The 17,112-nt window shown below is 38.3% G+C and overlaps 1 protein-coding gene across 13 annotated transcripts in view; it reads right to left on the bottom strand.

The window, feature by feature from the left end:
- The window catches only part of PXK (PX domain containing serine/threonine kinase like), a 36,745-nt gene that overhangs the window by 12,069 nt on the left and 7,564 nt on the right, over positions 1–17,112 (bottom strand). For 5 of the 13 annotated variants that reach the window (XM_059823503.1, XM_059823500.1, XM_059823504.1 and 2 more), the window contains exons 2-12: positions 13,859–13,909; positions 13,146–13,193; positions 8,320–8,506; positions 6,306–6,383; positions 6,061–6,134; positions 5,102–5,176; positions 3,877–3,981; positions 3,613–3,714; positions 2,819–2,980; positions 1,389–1,506; positions 870–948 (exon numbers count right to left, since the gene is read on the bottom strand). In XM_059823503.1, coding sequence (XP_059679486.1) covers positions 870–948; positions 1,389–1,506; positions 2,819–2,980; positions 3,613–3,714; positions 3,877–3,981; positions 5,102–5,176; positions 6,061–6,134; positions 6,306–6,383; positions 8,320–8,506; positions 13,146–13,193; positions 13,859–13,909 — 1,079 coding nt within the window. The remainder of the gene's footprint in view (positions 1–869; positions 949–1,388; positions 1,507–2,818; positions 2,981–3,612; positions 3,715–3,876; positions 3,982–5,101; positions 5,177–6,060; positions 6,135–6,305; positions 6,384–8,319; positions 8,507–13,145; positions 13,194–13,858; positions 13,910–17,112) is intronic. The other 8 variants (XM_059823505.1, XM_059823507.1, XM_059823512.1 and 5 more) reach the window with 3 other exon arrangements.

The following is a 17,112-nucleotide window of genomic DNA, read 5'->3' as shown; positions in this document are numbered from 1 at the left end:
CAATCTGTGTACTGTGAGAGCAGATGCAGATTTAGGTATGGGCTATCTGTCATTTATAAGGTTGTGACTCTGGCAGCTCGTATTAAGAAAAAAATAAAAGAACCCCCCACCAGGAACTGTGGTTCTATGCTCAGCATGCTGGTGACATGTCGCAGGACAGTGACAGCAGACAATTCCCCTGGTAACATTGTCTTCTAATTGCAGGCAGGGCGGCACTGCAGACAGGTACAATCAGTCATGCAGTGACATTGCTGCCTTTCTTCATGCTAGTCTTGCCCCATACCTGTCCTTACCACTTCACTGCATCACTGGTAGCACAGCCTGTAAGGAAATTTATTCTGTCTGTGCTTCAGAGAATCCCTAAGCCAGTCCTGCAAGAAACCAGCCAGAACTTCTACACAACATTTAATACCGAGACCCAGTCTAAATGTCACTGCAGAGCAAAGCAAGAGCTCTATTTTGCTAGTCGTAAGTAAACTGATAGCAAAATCTACTGAAGTAGGTCTGAAGGGGAACAGACTCCTTATTCTAAATGCTTTAAAACAATCTGTACATGATCTTAATCATGCTTGCACTACTTTAATAGCTGGATCAATTTAAATCATAGCACCATGCTAAATAAAATACATTCATAATAGCTCCAACACACCAAGAGACAAAGAAATGTTAAATGAGCATCTATCATATTCACAAGGAATGGGTTCTACAAAGCCTATCAATTTTAAAGCTTCATTTGGGATACACTATACATTCCTCAGAATGAGGAGCAAATCTTTTTAAAAATCTTTGCTAAAAGAGCAAAAAGGTTCTTCCTCCTAATATAATTAAAAACATCACTATGAGTACAAAACAAGTAAAACAAGACTTACGGCATCTGTAAGAGCCGTGAAACAGTTGGCATGCCATTCTTCATAGCTTCACAGGTCAGAATGGATTCCAACACAGACACTACAAAAGAAAGAGTAAGAATGAACACATTTTTGCACGGCAGGATAGCAAATGATTTAGCATGAATGTCTGGCACTGCTGTGCGATGTTCCCCAAAGTATTGCATCAACTAAGCAGTGATGAAGCTCTGTGGCGTGTTTTTTATTATAATGTTACTATTACAGATACAAGCTTTTCAAGAATGTTAGACATGAGGCAAGGGAATCCAGACATTTAATTACTTATTACACACTGCTTTATCACTCAGTTTAAAAAAAATGTTTTATTTATATGCTACACATATTTCAGAAAGAACACATTTTCTATTTTTACAAATTACTAGTTCTTTCTGGTCACAGGCTGCAAAGATCTCAGGCTGCTATTTCACAGCACTTCAGCTTAGGTAAAAGGTAAGAGTACCCAGGAAGCCAAGACTGACATTTTCTCGATTGTATACTAACCAACAAACACTGATGGTGCAGGAGGGAAGCTGTCTACTGGAATCGTATCTGGGGGTCTTCCATATGTCATTTCATACAGTAAGTGTCCAAAGCAATGTACATCAACACCTTCTAAAGTCTGTGGAAGAACAAAAAAATAAAAACACAACTTGCTAAAAGCAATCAGTTTTTCACAACTGGTTTGAAAACATGCGATAACCCATTAAAGAAAAGGAGTGGTCTTGCATTTGAAGATAGAAAAGAGCAACCATTAAGACATCTAACCACAACCATTTCCCTGCATAACTGAATTAAATCTTCACGCCTCAAGCTGCTGTCTTTCTGTACGTGATGATACAAATGGGATACATGTTCTGTAAAAACCCGTAAAGTAATAAACTCTTTTCATACACAGCAGTTTAGAGAGCCATACATCGATATGAATCACAACCAAGCACATTTTCCTAGCTAAGTCACACAGCGAAGAATGACATTCACAATATGACCAGCTGTCACTTTACAGGGAGATAGACAAAAAGACAGCGAAAATGCTACCAAACAAACCTAGGAGAGTCTCTTTCACTCCTCCTTAGGTTTGTACAAGCTGTACATACATGCTAAGCTCCCAGACAGCATATTTCCGAGATTTTTTGAATCATGTTTAAACAGAAATGGCTCCTCTTACTGGAGGAGGCTTAGAGCTCTGATGGCACTAACAGATTTGGACTAAGCATGAACTTCTGATGGTTTCTTTGACAACATAGTAGAACTTGTTTAGCAAGGTCAACAAGCAGCTGTCTCGTGATGCTGTATGGAATTTATTACAATAAGCACTTAAAGGCAGGGCAAGATGCTGGCTAAAAGGCTGTACTGCTGCAACAAGGCAAATTTGTTTTCATATTTTTGTAGAAAGATAGTATTTTGTTTTGCAGGCCTGCAGTTGAGACACCCTTCAAACAAATAAAAACCAACTTTAGTAGCTAGATGTCTGCAAGCATCTAATCAATTTTCACAGTATCCACCAAAGACAAGGCTGATTACTACTCCCAGCAAAGACCAAGTAATAAGCTGCGCTCATTGTACAGACATACCAGTGAAAAAGTGTGGTAGACAATATGCACATTCCTATAAAATACAAGACCAGGGTGGAAAGGGATCTTAAAAACACAAACCTCTATTTGTGGCGGCACTGCTGTCACGAAAACACTCACCTGCACTTCCCTTCTACCTGCTTACCTTTGGCCTCAGCCCTCACTCCAGTGTGCTGCAACAAAATTTCTGTGCAGCCAGACAGTGATTTGGAGGAAGCAGGAAAGAGATTTGATGGAGAAAAGCTCAGATTAAAGAAAGGGGGTTGATAGAGGTTTTTTTCATTCTAGTCAGTTCTCCACAAACAGAAGTTGAGGATAAAGGGATGCATAAGTCAGCTGAATTAATTGTCTGAATCTTACATTAATTTTCCGAAACTGTGAAAAGTATGATCGATAAAATGATGGAAGTCCTAACAGGGAATTTTCTAGATCCAGTAACTTGCAGATGTCCCCATCCAACATCACATTGGCAGAGTGAAGATGGCCATAAGGAAATCCTTTCTCATGCAAGAATTTTAATACCTGAAAAAAATCCAAGACAAGAGCACTGTCACAAGATGCTCTGATGATCTCAATGCTCCAATACTAAAGCAGATACATAATAGATGAGGCCCCTATTTGGAATGCTTGCTCAACTTGATCTTCTATCTACATCATCTTTGGCTGACTATTCATTTCCATTTCACTGGTGACATTTGTCACAAAACAAACATTTGATGCTGATCCTCAAAGCATGCTAATAGACACCTCCCAAAGAGATCTGGAAACTAAAATTCACAATTCTACTGAATATTATTGTTAGAATTAAAAAATTAAAAAACACCACATTAATTATAATTAATTTATGGCACATGTTCTGCAGGCTATGAATTACTTCTTTCCCTTTTCCTGCAAGGAAAAAAAATACATTACCACCTCTCTCCCACTTCAGCTCCACACATACCAACTGCCTTTTTTTTGTCAGAAATGGCCTTACACATACATATCTAAATTCAACTCCCAGCAGCTAATCTCACTTTACATTTAGCTTTGAAGTCTGATGCCAAAATAAAGCTTGTGTGCTTGAAAGTTTGTCTACTTTTTCTAGTTAAACCATTTGGCCTCAAAAAAAAAAAAACATAACGGTTGGTAAATAAAGCAAAAAGAAAAAATACCTCTAATATTTGCCTTCCATATGTTTTTATTTGCTGAAGTTCAAGACCTTGAATTTTTTTAGGATTGCAATACTTCTTCAGGAATGGGTCTTTTGGCTTTGCCTTTAAAAGAAACAGACATATCAAGTATCATGCCCAGAAAAAGCAGTAATTGTCTTAGTTTGCTTAGCAATAGATGGTAAACAGTTTTATAAAAGAGGTACTATGGTCATTCCAGCAAATGTTCTACCATTTGAGTTGGGGGCAGCAGGAAAGAGATATTACCTTATAAATAAGGTCCTTTAGTGTCCCTTTTTCACTGAATGGTCTAATAACCAGCGCTGAAGATTCATTGGCAGTGGCAAAAGTGATTTTGTAAATATAGGGATGCTACCAAAAGAAGAAACTGTAGGTAAGTTTTAGATGACAAATTCTGTAATTAGTTTTTGCTCAATTCACAAATAAGAAAAGATCTGCCTGAATTATATGTTTAAAGTAATAAATTGGATTCTGTCAGTGATATTTGCTCAAGATATTCAGTCTTAACCTGGAGTAAATGCAAAGAAAACTTCACAAGGATGTTGTTCAATTTCCACATAAATGATTAAAAAAAAATCCACCATCTTTTTTTAAGAAAACAGACTGGCAGTTTAGACAAATGAAGAATCTTCAGAAAATATTATAACGACTTCCTGCAACTTCGTGAAACGAAATGAGACAGCACAGTTGGAAAATAAATTACACATGCAACACATACTTTAATTGAAATTGCAAGTTAGGAAAAGACCCCTTGTTCATGTCCTATTTTAATACATCAGTTTCCGTCTGGTTTGGGGGTTGAAAAGCCTAGTTTTCAGCCTCTTCTGTTGTGTGCATCTGCTGAGTTCCAAGACTGCACAGAGGTTTACCAGTTTAAATACCATCCTTCTCAGCCAGTCTCTCACATGCTTAACACCAACAAAGAGAAACTCCTTTTGGAGTCAAATCCCAGTTTTTCAGACAGAGATGCCTATTGGATTTATAACGTGGCATTGCACAGGAGCTTAAATTGTACAGCCCCCATTGTGCCTCTACTAAGATATTCCTGTCTTAAGTTCAAAGAACTGAAAAAATAACGACACTTGTTGGACTGCCTTATCTACTGCTGCCTGAGAATATCCCCAGCACATGGGTTAGCAATTGCACCTAGACAGCACTATCCTAACAGCCTAGAAGTATTGAGGAGCTGAAATAAAAGCTCGTAATTTCATACTACTGCACAAGAAGAAAAACATACAATTAACCACAACTCTGAATCTCCTGTAATAATCCTGCAGGACTATTATTTGTGCTGAGAATATGTTACCTCATATTGTGTGGAAAATGTAATTAAAAGGTTCACACATCTTTAAATGAAAGCAACTCTAAAATTACCAACTATGTCTACTAGGCTACATGTGCTTTTGCAAGATCAGTAGTTGACAAGCACTTTTGTGCTGGCACAATTTAAAAGTCTTCAAGTAATACTCACAGAACAGGAAGAAAGAAGTTTCACAGCATACTGTAAGTCTTTGTCAGACAAGTATTTATCAGGGCCAAGATCAGCCTGGAAATAAATAGGAAAAGAATGGCATCATAATAGATGTTGCATTCCATAAAGAAAATGTGATCTATATTCTGCTCTCACAAATTAAGACAGCTGCTTGAAGGTATATTTTGAAGAGCAAGCAAGGAAATTACACATACAGAATGAAACTTGAAGAGGCTGAATAGGGCCATGGTTTTACAATACAAAGTATCTGACAGTAAGTATTATTGCCTCCTTCCTCCCCTGTAGCTGACATGCATTACTACCACTGAACGAACTCTGCCAACCCCAAACTTGGGGACTGTGTGCATTGTGAACTGATAAGGCTTAAACCCCCACCTTCTTCCTCTCCAGCAAAAAAGCTTCCCTTCTATTGCAGGCTTTAGTGATATCCGCTCTCCAGTGAAGTCTCACAAACAGCTATGCTGATATAATTAAGAGGGCAGCACAGGAACATAAGCAAGTGTTTAGTAACAACAAATTCCTTGGTGTCAATACATGTCTACCTTAAAGGAGCAATTCATGCCTCTCTTACCTATTAGTTTATCAGTAAAACTGAAGATCCGAGTAAGGAAACCCACCACTTTAAAAAGGATCACCTCGTTATTTTCAGTGAGCAAATGTATGCTATGTTCAACAGCTACATCATTACAACTGAAGAAACAGAGGTGCAGGAATGGGAACAAATGACCAGCCACAGAAACTTGCAAACTGGATTTGCCACCAGAGGGAAGAAACATAAGAAGTTCCCACACCACACATCCACCTAAGGGCTTCCAAGGCTTTTTCAAAGCCTGAGGTCTTAAGTCTATCTCTCTGTCACTCATGCATGGTAGCCAATATAAATGAAATAAGCCAGGTTGATTAAGAAAGACCTGAGTATGAGATGAAAGTATATATACCCAGCTTAACATTAGCCGTTCCTTTGGTTGATTCTTAATCTTCATTAAGAAATATTTCTTACGTATTCGCCAACCTACAAAAGAGAAGTCATCAACAGCTTTAATTAAAACACTATTAAATCACATGGCTTACAGGCAGGACAAGGCCTGTAAGCAAAGGTAGTATTGTAATCTTAGAACAACTCGTATATTTAGAAAAAAAAAAATCAAATCAGACAAGTTTTCAGCATACATGGTCTTCTTACCTATGTCCTTCAATGGTTCTACCACTTCCCACTTTGGCTCTGATCGGAAGAACATGGAAACATGCTGCAAGGCAATTTCTGGAAAGAAAAAAAAAAAAATTAAGAGACTATTTAAGATGATTATCCACATGTTAGGTAAGGTTCAATGCCAGAAGGAAGCCTGCAGGAATTCAGACTGAAAGTCAGCAAAATCACTTTAAAAGGAAATCAGATAAAAACACAGTTAAAGGGCATTTGCATTTTTAACCTGAGAGCTCAAATCCCCAGAGAAAACAGAGAAAGCACTGACTTCAAAAAACTTAGCTTACAGAGTTTGCATTCTGTCTGTTCTAGATCTACATTTCCAAGTCCAAATCCAGTGTTCACAGTGAAGATTTCCAACACTGCATTAGATCACTAAATGTTTCTGCTATACCTGTAAAAGTGCTAACTTTTACATCTCTTTAATGTACATCTGCATTGCCATTACTACATGTAAATTAATCAGTTTTGTTTCACTATGTGTTATTCTGTCCTTTTCTGTGCAGGCAAAGATACTTTGCTAGCTATCATAATCCAACACACATTTTTGGGGGGGGAGGGGGGTGTCACCCTTCTGGTTACTGAATTCTCCCACAGCTAGGAACACAACTGGTTTATTCATGAAGCAATTTGAGGGGAAATCTCAGTGAGAAGTGGTGACAGCAGGGGGAGAAAGGGAATCATGCCAACAAGGAGTTTTCTCTAACATAGCTTATCTTGGCATAGAAACACAGCAAAAAGGTAAGGATGCACTGATCTTTCTGCACTCTATGTTCTCTCTCCAAAAATAGGCTAGGAAAAAGAGAGAGAGCAGTGCAATAAGTATCAGCTCACTGCTCCAGTATTTAAGAAATTACAAACTGATGGTGTCTCCAAAGACCATCAGCAACGTCTTGATTGCTACTAACTTCCCAGCCACTCGCTGAAAAAACAATCTTGATGAAAGCGCTCAAAATTAACACAGAAGTCACAGCGTCTCCTTGAGGATTTAAATTGCTTGCTCAGCATTAGCCAGACAAACTGCATCCTCAAAGAGTTACTAATAATTTACAACTCCTCCACAGCTTATCATAAACATCCGGGAAATGTTCTTTGCACTTTGAAGCTGAAGACACAAGAATGTTACATAAAGGGAGAGCAAAAAGACAAGTGAAAAGGAAGCAGTAAGTTCTGCTTCAGTAGGCTCTGCTTTTATGAAAACAAGCTTTGCATTTTGCAGAGAGTCAGTTTGCCCATGAACTAAATCTGCGGAGTGGGTTTCATCACTAAGAGGAAGTTTTTTTCAATCTGCAAGACAACTATTTAACAATTTCCAACAGCTGAAGCTGAAGTCAGACAAATTCAAAGAAGAAACATTTAATAATGAAGAGAACCGATCACTGGGGTATCATTTTAAGGGATGCAGTGATTTTCCAGTACTTGAGGGGACTTTTTCAAGCCTTGAAAAAGTACTCAAACTAGCTCAAACAATTAGTTCTAGGAAGTCTCACAATCCAAAGTGAGAGTGGAAGCTAGACAAGATGACCACAATTGTTCCTGTTGATCTGAAAAACCTCAGAACCATGACAAATGCAAGATTCAGTGTTCAGAAGACCGTCTGTTTTAACAGCATGCAGAGCTGACAAACTTAACTCCACCTTACACTCTGGTAAACAAATAATTTCGAAACACCAGCACTCCCCATTTATCACGAACTGTGAAAAAGTAGATGCCACTCTCACCAACCCCCCTCCCCCAAGTTCCGCTTAAATAGATCTTGACCCTCGCCACTGCTCTGTAAAATAATTCAAGTATTTGGATTTGACAATCGCAGCATGATTCATGCATAGAGCTGGAGAAACATTATCATAATCACATGCACAGTATAGTAATTTTGAAGGTTGTTGTCCCCTCCGTCCCCCATGCTTCAGTGTAAATCCCTGCCAGCATTAACAGAAGATACACACACATGCTAACATGAAACTGTAATGAAGTTTTGCAATTCCTCACTTACCAGTGTAGTTTACAGAATAGCTGTTTGGGTCCAAGAATTTTTTTACCAGTTCACAGTTAGACAGTATGTGATGGGTAGTAATTACATCGAGATAGGCCTGGAGTCCCTTCTGTCTTTCAGCTATGAATTCACGCTCCATATTTCCAATCAATTTTTTTGGAGGGAGAGGTAGACTTAGAGTTGAGATCTTAAAAAGAGAGGAAAAATTACTAACCTTGCTCTCAAAATGCCTCAGGGATATAAGCTAACAACCCAGAAAGTAAAAGACTTACAGCAGCAAGCTGACTACTGGCTAACTCTTTTTGTTCTATGTATACACAAGCTTTTATGTTTTTGTAGGTACTGTTATCAGGGTGAGCTAGTCAGACAGCAGCTCACATCCCACTGTGAAGAGATTAGTAAGTGGAACGACACTGAAAACGCAAGGAGATACATTTTTGGTAGCGAGTCATGCATTTAAGATCACTACACAAAACTTTCTGATACCAAATGGCTACAATTTTCAGCCAAATCCTTTCTATGATGTACCTCTGCCACAGCACAGAACCAATTCACACTTTACCATTTTCTCCAGATAAGATTTATGCTTTCTTATTTCATGAAGTGCAGATTAGTAATTTTAAATTACCTATAAAGGCAGTAGAGGCAAAGGAAAGCCCTTACTGTCAGTATTTTCAATCTGTAATTTCAAATATGGTGCAACTTTTCCATTTTCTCTTCTGAATTGTTGCTGTACAGTTTTTAAACAGCTATATATTTTTCAGCCCAGAAATAGCTGCAATCCACCAGTGGGTGTGCAGTAGTTGTTTCATGTTGACATAAGTGATCCAAAACTTGAGATAAAGTCAGAGAAATACTTCGAAATAGGACATTGAAAAAATGTACAGAAATTCAACGCCTTATGAAGTCAGATCAAAGAGATCATCTTTAGAAAACAAAATTAGGTTGCACACAGTGTTTACATTCAATTACACCATGTGAATTGCCAGAATAAATTTTTCATATTGTTAACACATTGTTGTCCTGCAGATCAAAGCACCTGCCTTGGGTATGGTGAATGTCTGTGGGAGTTACCTTTAGGAAATATGTACTGCAGAAATCAATTACACCAGGTGCAATAACCTCATTTCTAAAGCAAACAGTTCACCAGGGAGAAGACCAGGACTTTTGGTGTTTGAACAAGTTTCATTTTAACTAGTGGAAAAAGTAAAGGACTAATTCAACAAACTGGGGCAGAAGTAGCATTCCCTTTTTTTCCCCTCCTTTTGAACACAGGAGTTGTCCCCCCCTAATGTTAGCACTTCTACTTCTCCTGTTTCTGACTGCAAATCATGGGCTGAAAAAGAGCTATAACTACGCCTGAATTACAAAAGGTGTTCATAAAAATCATCCTATCCGCTAAGCATTTTTAATGCTCTTTTACAGTCAAGGGAGAAAAAAATATATCCAGGAATAAACCCAAAAGCAACAATACACCACTTAAAACTAATTTGGTGAATTACTGGCTGTAATACCAGAAGCATACAAAACTCTGATTTGGCAGACCACTCTTACTTCAATTCAAAAACAAGTTTCTAAGCAAAAACTACATCAATTTCTGGTATTGCTCACTGGAAAAGCATGTCAAATCATAATCACCTTTACCTTCTTGACCTGACAGCTAGCTACCATCAGAGAGAAAAGGATTCCAGTTCAGATGTTTTCAAACCCACTGTTATTTGTTCTAAAAATTATTTCAATAAACCACACATCCGCTATTTTTCAGCGGAAAGTAACATTCACCCCCAAGTTTTTGTAGCTATCTGCCAAAACACACAGCACAGCGAGAACACTGTCTACCACAGAAGAACACCTCACTGCGGTCCTGACCTTGCAAAGGCCTCGCATGCTTTCAAACGCGAGTTGTACTTCTAAGTGGCTCCAGATCAACACGGGAGCCAGGATGGGCTTTGCCACAGAAGAACCTGGGAATCAACATTCTTATCTTCAAACCACAGCCTGCTCAGGAATGTCTGTTCAAAAGCTGCAATAAAATGCTTCACAAAAGCCAGGCATCTGGCTGCAAATACTGTACCAGTAGTTCACTTAACCAAACAGAAGAGCAGCCAATGATCTCCACACATCTCTGTCAAATAAGCAAAGAGGAAGAAACGCAGGATGGTCTGGAAGGAGCTTTTCAATCCAGTACACAGCTGAGAGTTCAGGGAATCTGGCTTGAAACTTTCTGAGGTAGATCAGGGTCACAGGTATACACCTCTCATTATTTCCAAGGTGTTTGGTAGAACTGCATCCCCTAGTCTAGACAGTTTGGAAATTCTCATTCCTTACTATTATTGCATAGGTAGCACCAGATTAACAGCAGAAAAGTGGCATTCCAACTCAACTGCAGTTGTGTGTTCAAACACAACCACCCAAACCTACAGAGAGGTCAAGTATGCCACCAGAACTAGAAGAACTTGGGGCTTTACACCCAAAAGAAGCTCCAGCAGTTTTTCCAGGAACATTTTAGTTTTGAAGGAAGGAGATTGGGTTTTGGCATTTTCTTATTGTTCATTGCTTTACACTGTTGGAGGGGTGGATGTTTTGTTTTGCTTGGAGGTTTCTTTGTTTGTTTACTCTAATTTCAATATAGACAGGATGAGAGCTTAAAGAGTTTAAAAACAAGTCATAGGGCCTGAATATTGTGATGAAATATTGTTGCTTAGAGTTCTGGATGGAAAGAACAGAGGAGTGTTGCATGTCTTAATATATCAGAAAGCTTCAGCTCCAGCATCACAAAGAGCAATTTATAAAAAACTCCAAACCAGTGGGAGAAAAGAGCAATTTTAACATGCTTCTTGCCAGCTACTGTCTGCTGTCTCTCCAGCCCTGGCATATGGAACTAGGCTGGAGGAGCAGTGGTGTTTGTCAAAAGCAGAGTTGTGCATCTTTGCTAAAGGCAAAACCCTCTTCCTGCCCCTCTGCTGGGCACATAATAAAGAATTACACCTCTTAGGGTGACTCTCTGTACTAGCCAGAAAAGGCTGTCTCCAAGCAGAGATATATCTTTGCCCTTCCAGACTGCAGAAAGCAGAAACAGGAGTTTGAACATCAAAGGGTGAGCTGAGGTTTTCACTGAAGGAGACCAAGTGCTAATGAACACGGCCTGTTAATTTAGCCGCCCTCTGCATACCCTCCTATCCAAGTTAGAGGTATGTCTTGATGATTCTGTTTGATCTTTTCTAGCCATCCAAGGAGCTGACATTTTTGTCCCAGACCTTCGTAGCTTATAGGTGCAAAATCTCTCGTTTCAAATTCCTCCTTGTCCCACTCTGCAAGCTGCTGTCAAATAATTTCCTGAACCCTCCACTTTTATCATTCACGTTTGTCTCAAATACAAAGGCCTTTTCTTTCTGTACTACATCATACATAACCTATTTACCTTCACTTTCTAGACCTACCACCTAGGCCTAAGCTTTCAGTACCTGTCATTTCTAAATTTTAAGTCTTAAAGGTCCATTGCCTTTCCTATTAAAGTTGCCTCATTTGAAAGTTAAATGAGAAGACAACAAAGCATTTTCATGCCTTAACACATTCTATTCCCCATGGTTAAGAGGAGCTTGTTATAGGTAGCTGTGAAAGTGAACTCCTTCTTCTTTTTAAAACTTTCTCAAAATTCTCCCTCTGTGATCTCTATCAAAACTTGACTATGGTTAAGACTATAGTGACCACTATGTACTCTGACAGACTAGTACCATCTCATTTCCTTGTGTTCCCATGGGTGCTTATCTAATCTTAAATCTTGGATTTCTTCGGAGCAGGAAACATCTTTGTATTGCATTTATTAAGCACATCACACAAGAGGTTTCTAGGTCATGATAAGAGTTCTATGTGCTACTGCACATCCAATAAAATAATTCCATAATGCAACCATGTTGCATCTGTTGAATTATGACTAATTTGCTCCCCCATCCACCTTCTAGCATAGGAATCAGTTATAGCAGACTATCAGAGTGCACAATTCAACAGCCTTACACGTTTTTGCTCACGGACGTTCATCAAGCAGATAGCTGATTTCATGGAGGGTGGGGAGGAGAGAGAGGAAGTGGAAGCAGTATTAAGCTCTTGAATTCGCACAACGTGTAACAGGAGAAAAAAATTTCAAAGTCACGAAAACCTATCCTCAAATCGCAGGAGCATTCACTTTTTATCTTGCTTGCATAGTACTATGGAAATCTCGACTAAGAAGTTTCACTCCTGTAGATGCTAGTCACTGCTGCTTCCCCCCTTTTCCCAAACGCACTCATATAACCTGCTTTTTCCCACACAAACTAAAAAGAAATAATTGTCCTAAAAAGCAAAAGAGAACACACAGTAAGTCCAGTGTTTAACTAAGGAACACTTCCCAGTGATACAGAAAACCATCACATGATAAGCAGCATCTGGTAGTGCTTTTAGACGAATATAAATAATGAGACACATAGCACTTCAATGCTGAATTTACAAGGTTGGCATGTCCCTTGGCTTTCTTCGAATCAAAGGAGGAACAAATAATAACACATAAAACCGGAACAAGTCACAGTACTGAAGGGAAAGATTCAGTATCTGCCAATTTCCTCCATTTATCTATAAATTGGTCCTGTTGATGCTAAAATTAAAATTTTACAAGAGAAAACGTAAGAGTGAAAAAAGTATACATTCAAGTTACATTTGAGGTCACAGTTTCTCTTTACAGCTATGTGAATTTGTATTTTTTCTTCACTGCAATATATAAAAATATCACAAGCCATTTTAAATAGATCCTTCTAAATGACTTTTTATATTTATGTATCAAGGGTGAAAGTTACCTGCAAGCTATTATTAAGCAAGTCAAAGTCACTGTATCGCCTCACAATCTGCAAAATATAAAGACAAAGTTCAGGAAACATATTACTTTTCCCATTAGCATGTTACTCTTCAAAATCCCATCAGAGAAAAGGAATTCCCATCTATAATCATCTTCTTTTAACCATTTTTATAGAAATGCATAACTGCTGGATTTATGTCACTTTGCCAGAGAGCAAAGAAGAGTTTTGAATCACATCTCAACCAGAATGAAAATGCATTTCTAAACATTATCTTAACACAACTTAAAAATATTTGCAAGCAAAGTTGTCTGCAAACAAAGCATTGTTGCTATATTAGATGCAACTTTTCATAGCCATCTTCATTACTACTTCCAGGTTTCGCTGGTCACAGCAAGGCTGTGATTTTAGCACTAAGGAAGACAAACTGGCATTTGAGATTTAAAAATAATGGTCGTACCAACACAGAGCAATAACAAATGACAGGCATTTTTCCTGGAATATTCACAATAGCAGCAGACAACATGCCTTCTGTAGCTGGCAGCAATACTGTTTTTCTCTTAGTTTTTGACCAAAAGTATTCCAGCACTTCCTGTTCTCAATTCCAAACCAACATTTCCCTCTCCAGTTCAAATTTAAAAAGCTAGGAAGAGACAATTTTCAAATTCTTCCTAAAAGGGCATCCTACTTACATGAACCACAGTTTAAAAAATTACCTGCCAACTGTTTTCTGCTGAAACTCCTCTCTGAACACGGATTATGTATTCCTAATAAAAGGAAAAAGTTATTAGAAATGAGAACTAATGAGCTGAAGAAAGTTATTACGTACTTCTCCAAATATGACCACTACCCAATTAGGAAACATTCAGAAACAGAAAATTCAGATCCAGATTTTAAGTGCTTAGGTGAAAGTCAGAGCTGGGTTTACTCAGACCCATCACTGGCAGCTGTCTCTCTCTGCTTCACAGAGTAGAAGATGAAGAGAGGTCCAAGAGCTTGCAGACCTGTGAAGCACTTGAACAGATTCATTTAGTGAAAGAAAAAGATGGTAAGAGTATACTCACCACACAACTCTACCGACAACAGCTGAAGAAACCTCCCCTCACCTCACCTCCAGTATCTAACAAGTAGCCCCCAGAAATTACTGCTGCCATCATAACAGAATAAAACGCCAGTAAATACCTATGGCTGCCCAACTTCTAATTATTTTTGTACAAGAAATGGTACCACAAAAGCTTTGGGGTATGCCTGAGTAACTAGAACGTATCAGTTTCGCATGATGATAATTCTTCATTTGTAATGCATGCTTAATGTTAATTATTTATATATTAACTATGCAGATCTATCTAAACCTCAGTGAACCACTTTTAAATTTTAAGAATTAATAATTCTCCCACCACAATTACATTCATAAAGCACAATTCTTTTCAGTCTGTTCATTTCAAGCTCCACTGTACCTTTTGGAGACTAATACCTGGTCAATACAGCAATATCATTATTTGAGATCTATCTAATTATCTCAAGAATAGACACCAAGTATTTTGTACACCTACTCAGACATACTTCAAGGAAGCTGTGATTTTGTTTATCCCTACTCTGTTTAAGTTTGAAAACAGCTCTAAAAACACTTTTGACATTTCAAAGATCATAAACGAGGCAAGTCCTTTTCCTAGAAAGCCTATAATCTCCATTTTAGATATTGTTTAATTAGCAAGGAAATAAAATTAATCTGGGCTAAGTGTAGTAACAGATACTTCCTCTACCATTTGCATACACAAAGCTCTATAAATGCAGCTCTTTTTAAAGTCTTATTGCACAGATAAGCCCATGGCCAAATAATTTACATTGAAAAACATGAAAATGGAAAGCCAAAAAGTAAGGTGCTGCCTGAGAAAATGCAACTCTCAACACTGAAGAGAGCTGGAGAGTACCCAGAGACAGAAGAGGGGGAAGAAGCCACACAGGTGCCTATGCTTTACACTTTCCTTCCAACTGTATCAGTCTGATGTAGGAGAGGCCTATGTCCCCAATGCCTTTTAAGCACATTCATCTTCTCTGCTATGCTTGGCCAGGGGTGGTGGGACTCATCACCGGTGCTCAAAGTACCACTAAATCCCCCAGGCTTCCTCACGAACACGCTCAGTTGCACTGCACACGTGCAGCTACAAAATTCAAAGTGAGAACTAGAAATTCAAAACAAATACAAATTCAAGCCATGGCTCACAGTATTTCTAAGCTGAAACACGCAAAAAGCTCTTTGCATTTGTGCCAAGCGACACGTGAGTGCCCACCCAGTTATTGCCTGCAGTGCAGCAAGCAACACATGATAAAACATTTGTTATTCAGCTAACTTCATTCACCCTGGTACAAACTTTCAAATGTATTTTATGCAAAGCGCTGAATAATTTTTCAATTTCAAATGCCACCTAATTTTGCTGAACTGCTTACATCAATAGGAGTCTCACACAAACAAAAAGGACAGATCAGAGCATTATGCACCATTTTTTCAGATATTAAAATTAATGCTGCATTCCAAATTATCATGAATAGACAATAATGAAATAACAACGAATAAAAAAAAAGGCATTTCCAGCATCTTGAGTTTATATACCAAACATGTCCATTCGGTAACAATAACTCTATCTGGCATGTACCTGCATACCAACTAGATAATTCAATTAATCAAGTGTTTGATCCATGAAGTATCATGAATTCAGCTTCACAGTTAAAAATCCACTACAGGCATTTATTAGTAACTTCTTTCAGGTACTGTGAAGCGTCTTCTGGTTTTGGAAGTTGCCTTCAAAACCACACAGAACTAATTCTCCTCTTTCAAATTAAATTAAAAGCTTGTACACTGACGAACATAAATATATTATTGGATACAAGCAAACAAAGTGGAGCACATCAGAGAATCCCTCCACAGAATTAATTTCCCATTTAACATTTACAACCATGAAAAGTAAGTAGTGTAAACCAAGAATTATGACTATTCCAGACAAGAGGCAAAGGCAACACTTATCAGATGGCATTACCTTGTGTGTTCAACCTTAACTAATCCAGAAGTTATCTACAGAAGTTTCCTTCCAAAGCACAATGCTGCTCAGGCAAAAATGCTATTCCATTTTCTAAAATTCACTTAAAATATCCTTTATCATCAACAGCTGTCAAATATCTGTAGCAATTTTGAACCACCTAGCCTTGAGAACAAATTCAAGACTAGCAAACATGAAAACCAGAGGGATTTAAAACATTTCATGTCCTAGCAGCTTAGTTGGAAATGACAGAAATCCAAGATATCACAAATTAAAACACGTAATGATCATACTGGAATTAAAGTGTCTCTTTTCAGAAAGTCAGCCTGACACGCTCTCTCCATATTCTCTTCTCTTACCCGTTTGAAATTACAATTAAGGTATTGTCCTGCAAAGTAAGAAGCCCAAATCCTCATAAATAGTAACAAAAATCCACAGAGCTGATTGCAATTCAACCCGTGTAATTATGTTTGGAAACTGTGTGACAGAAACTGATTAAACAGACACCTGGAAACCCAGATTCACCACTAACATGGGGCTTTTCCTGATTCGTGATCCTTGCTGCATTTTGGGAAGTAGGAAAACGCTACTTCACGCACAGCCAAAATATTGCAGCAACTGCTTATTCAGCAAGTCTCAAAGGAACGTTGGCTGTTTCTCTGAAAAACCATGTCGGTGATGATTCACCATGTTCAGTCATTCATCTTTTCTAGAATTTTGAAAGAAGCAGAGTTATTGCTCAATCCCTTGTAGTACTTACTCTTTATCTAGCGATTAACCTTTTCTATTGTACCCCAAGAAAATGCTCTTAGGCAGGCAGAACACACAAATTTATTAGACTACCATCAAAGCATCTTTTTGCATACAACCACTCCGATCAATACGACAGTCGTCTCTTCTGGAGAGCCTAGTGATAAACAACTCAGGGCTCAGAG

This window comes from Gavia stellata, chromosome 12, assembly GCF_030936135.1.
Source record: "Gavia stellata isolate bGavSte3 chromosome 12, bGavSte3.hap2, whole genome shotgun sequence".
NCBI lineage: Eukaryota > Metazoa > Chordata > Aves > Gaviiformes > Gaviidae > Gavia > Gavia stellata.
Note: the sequence above shows the minus strand (reverse complement) of the source record. Positions and strands in the feature narration are given on the sequence as shown.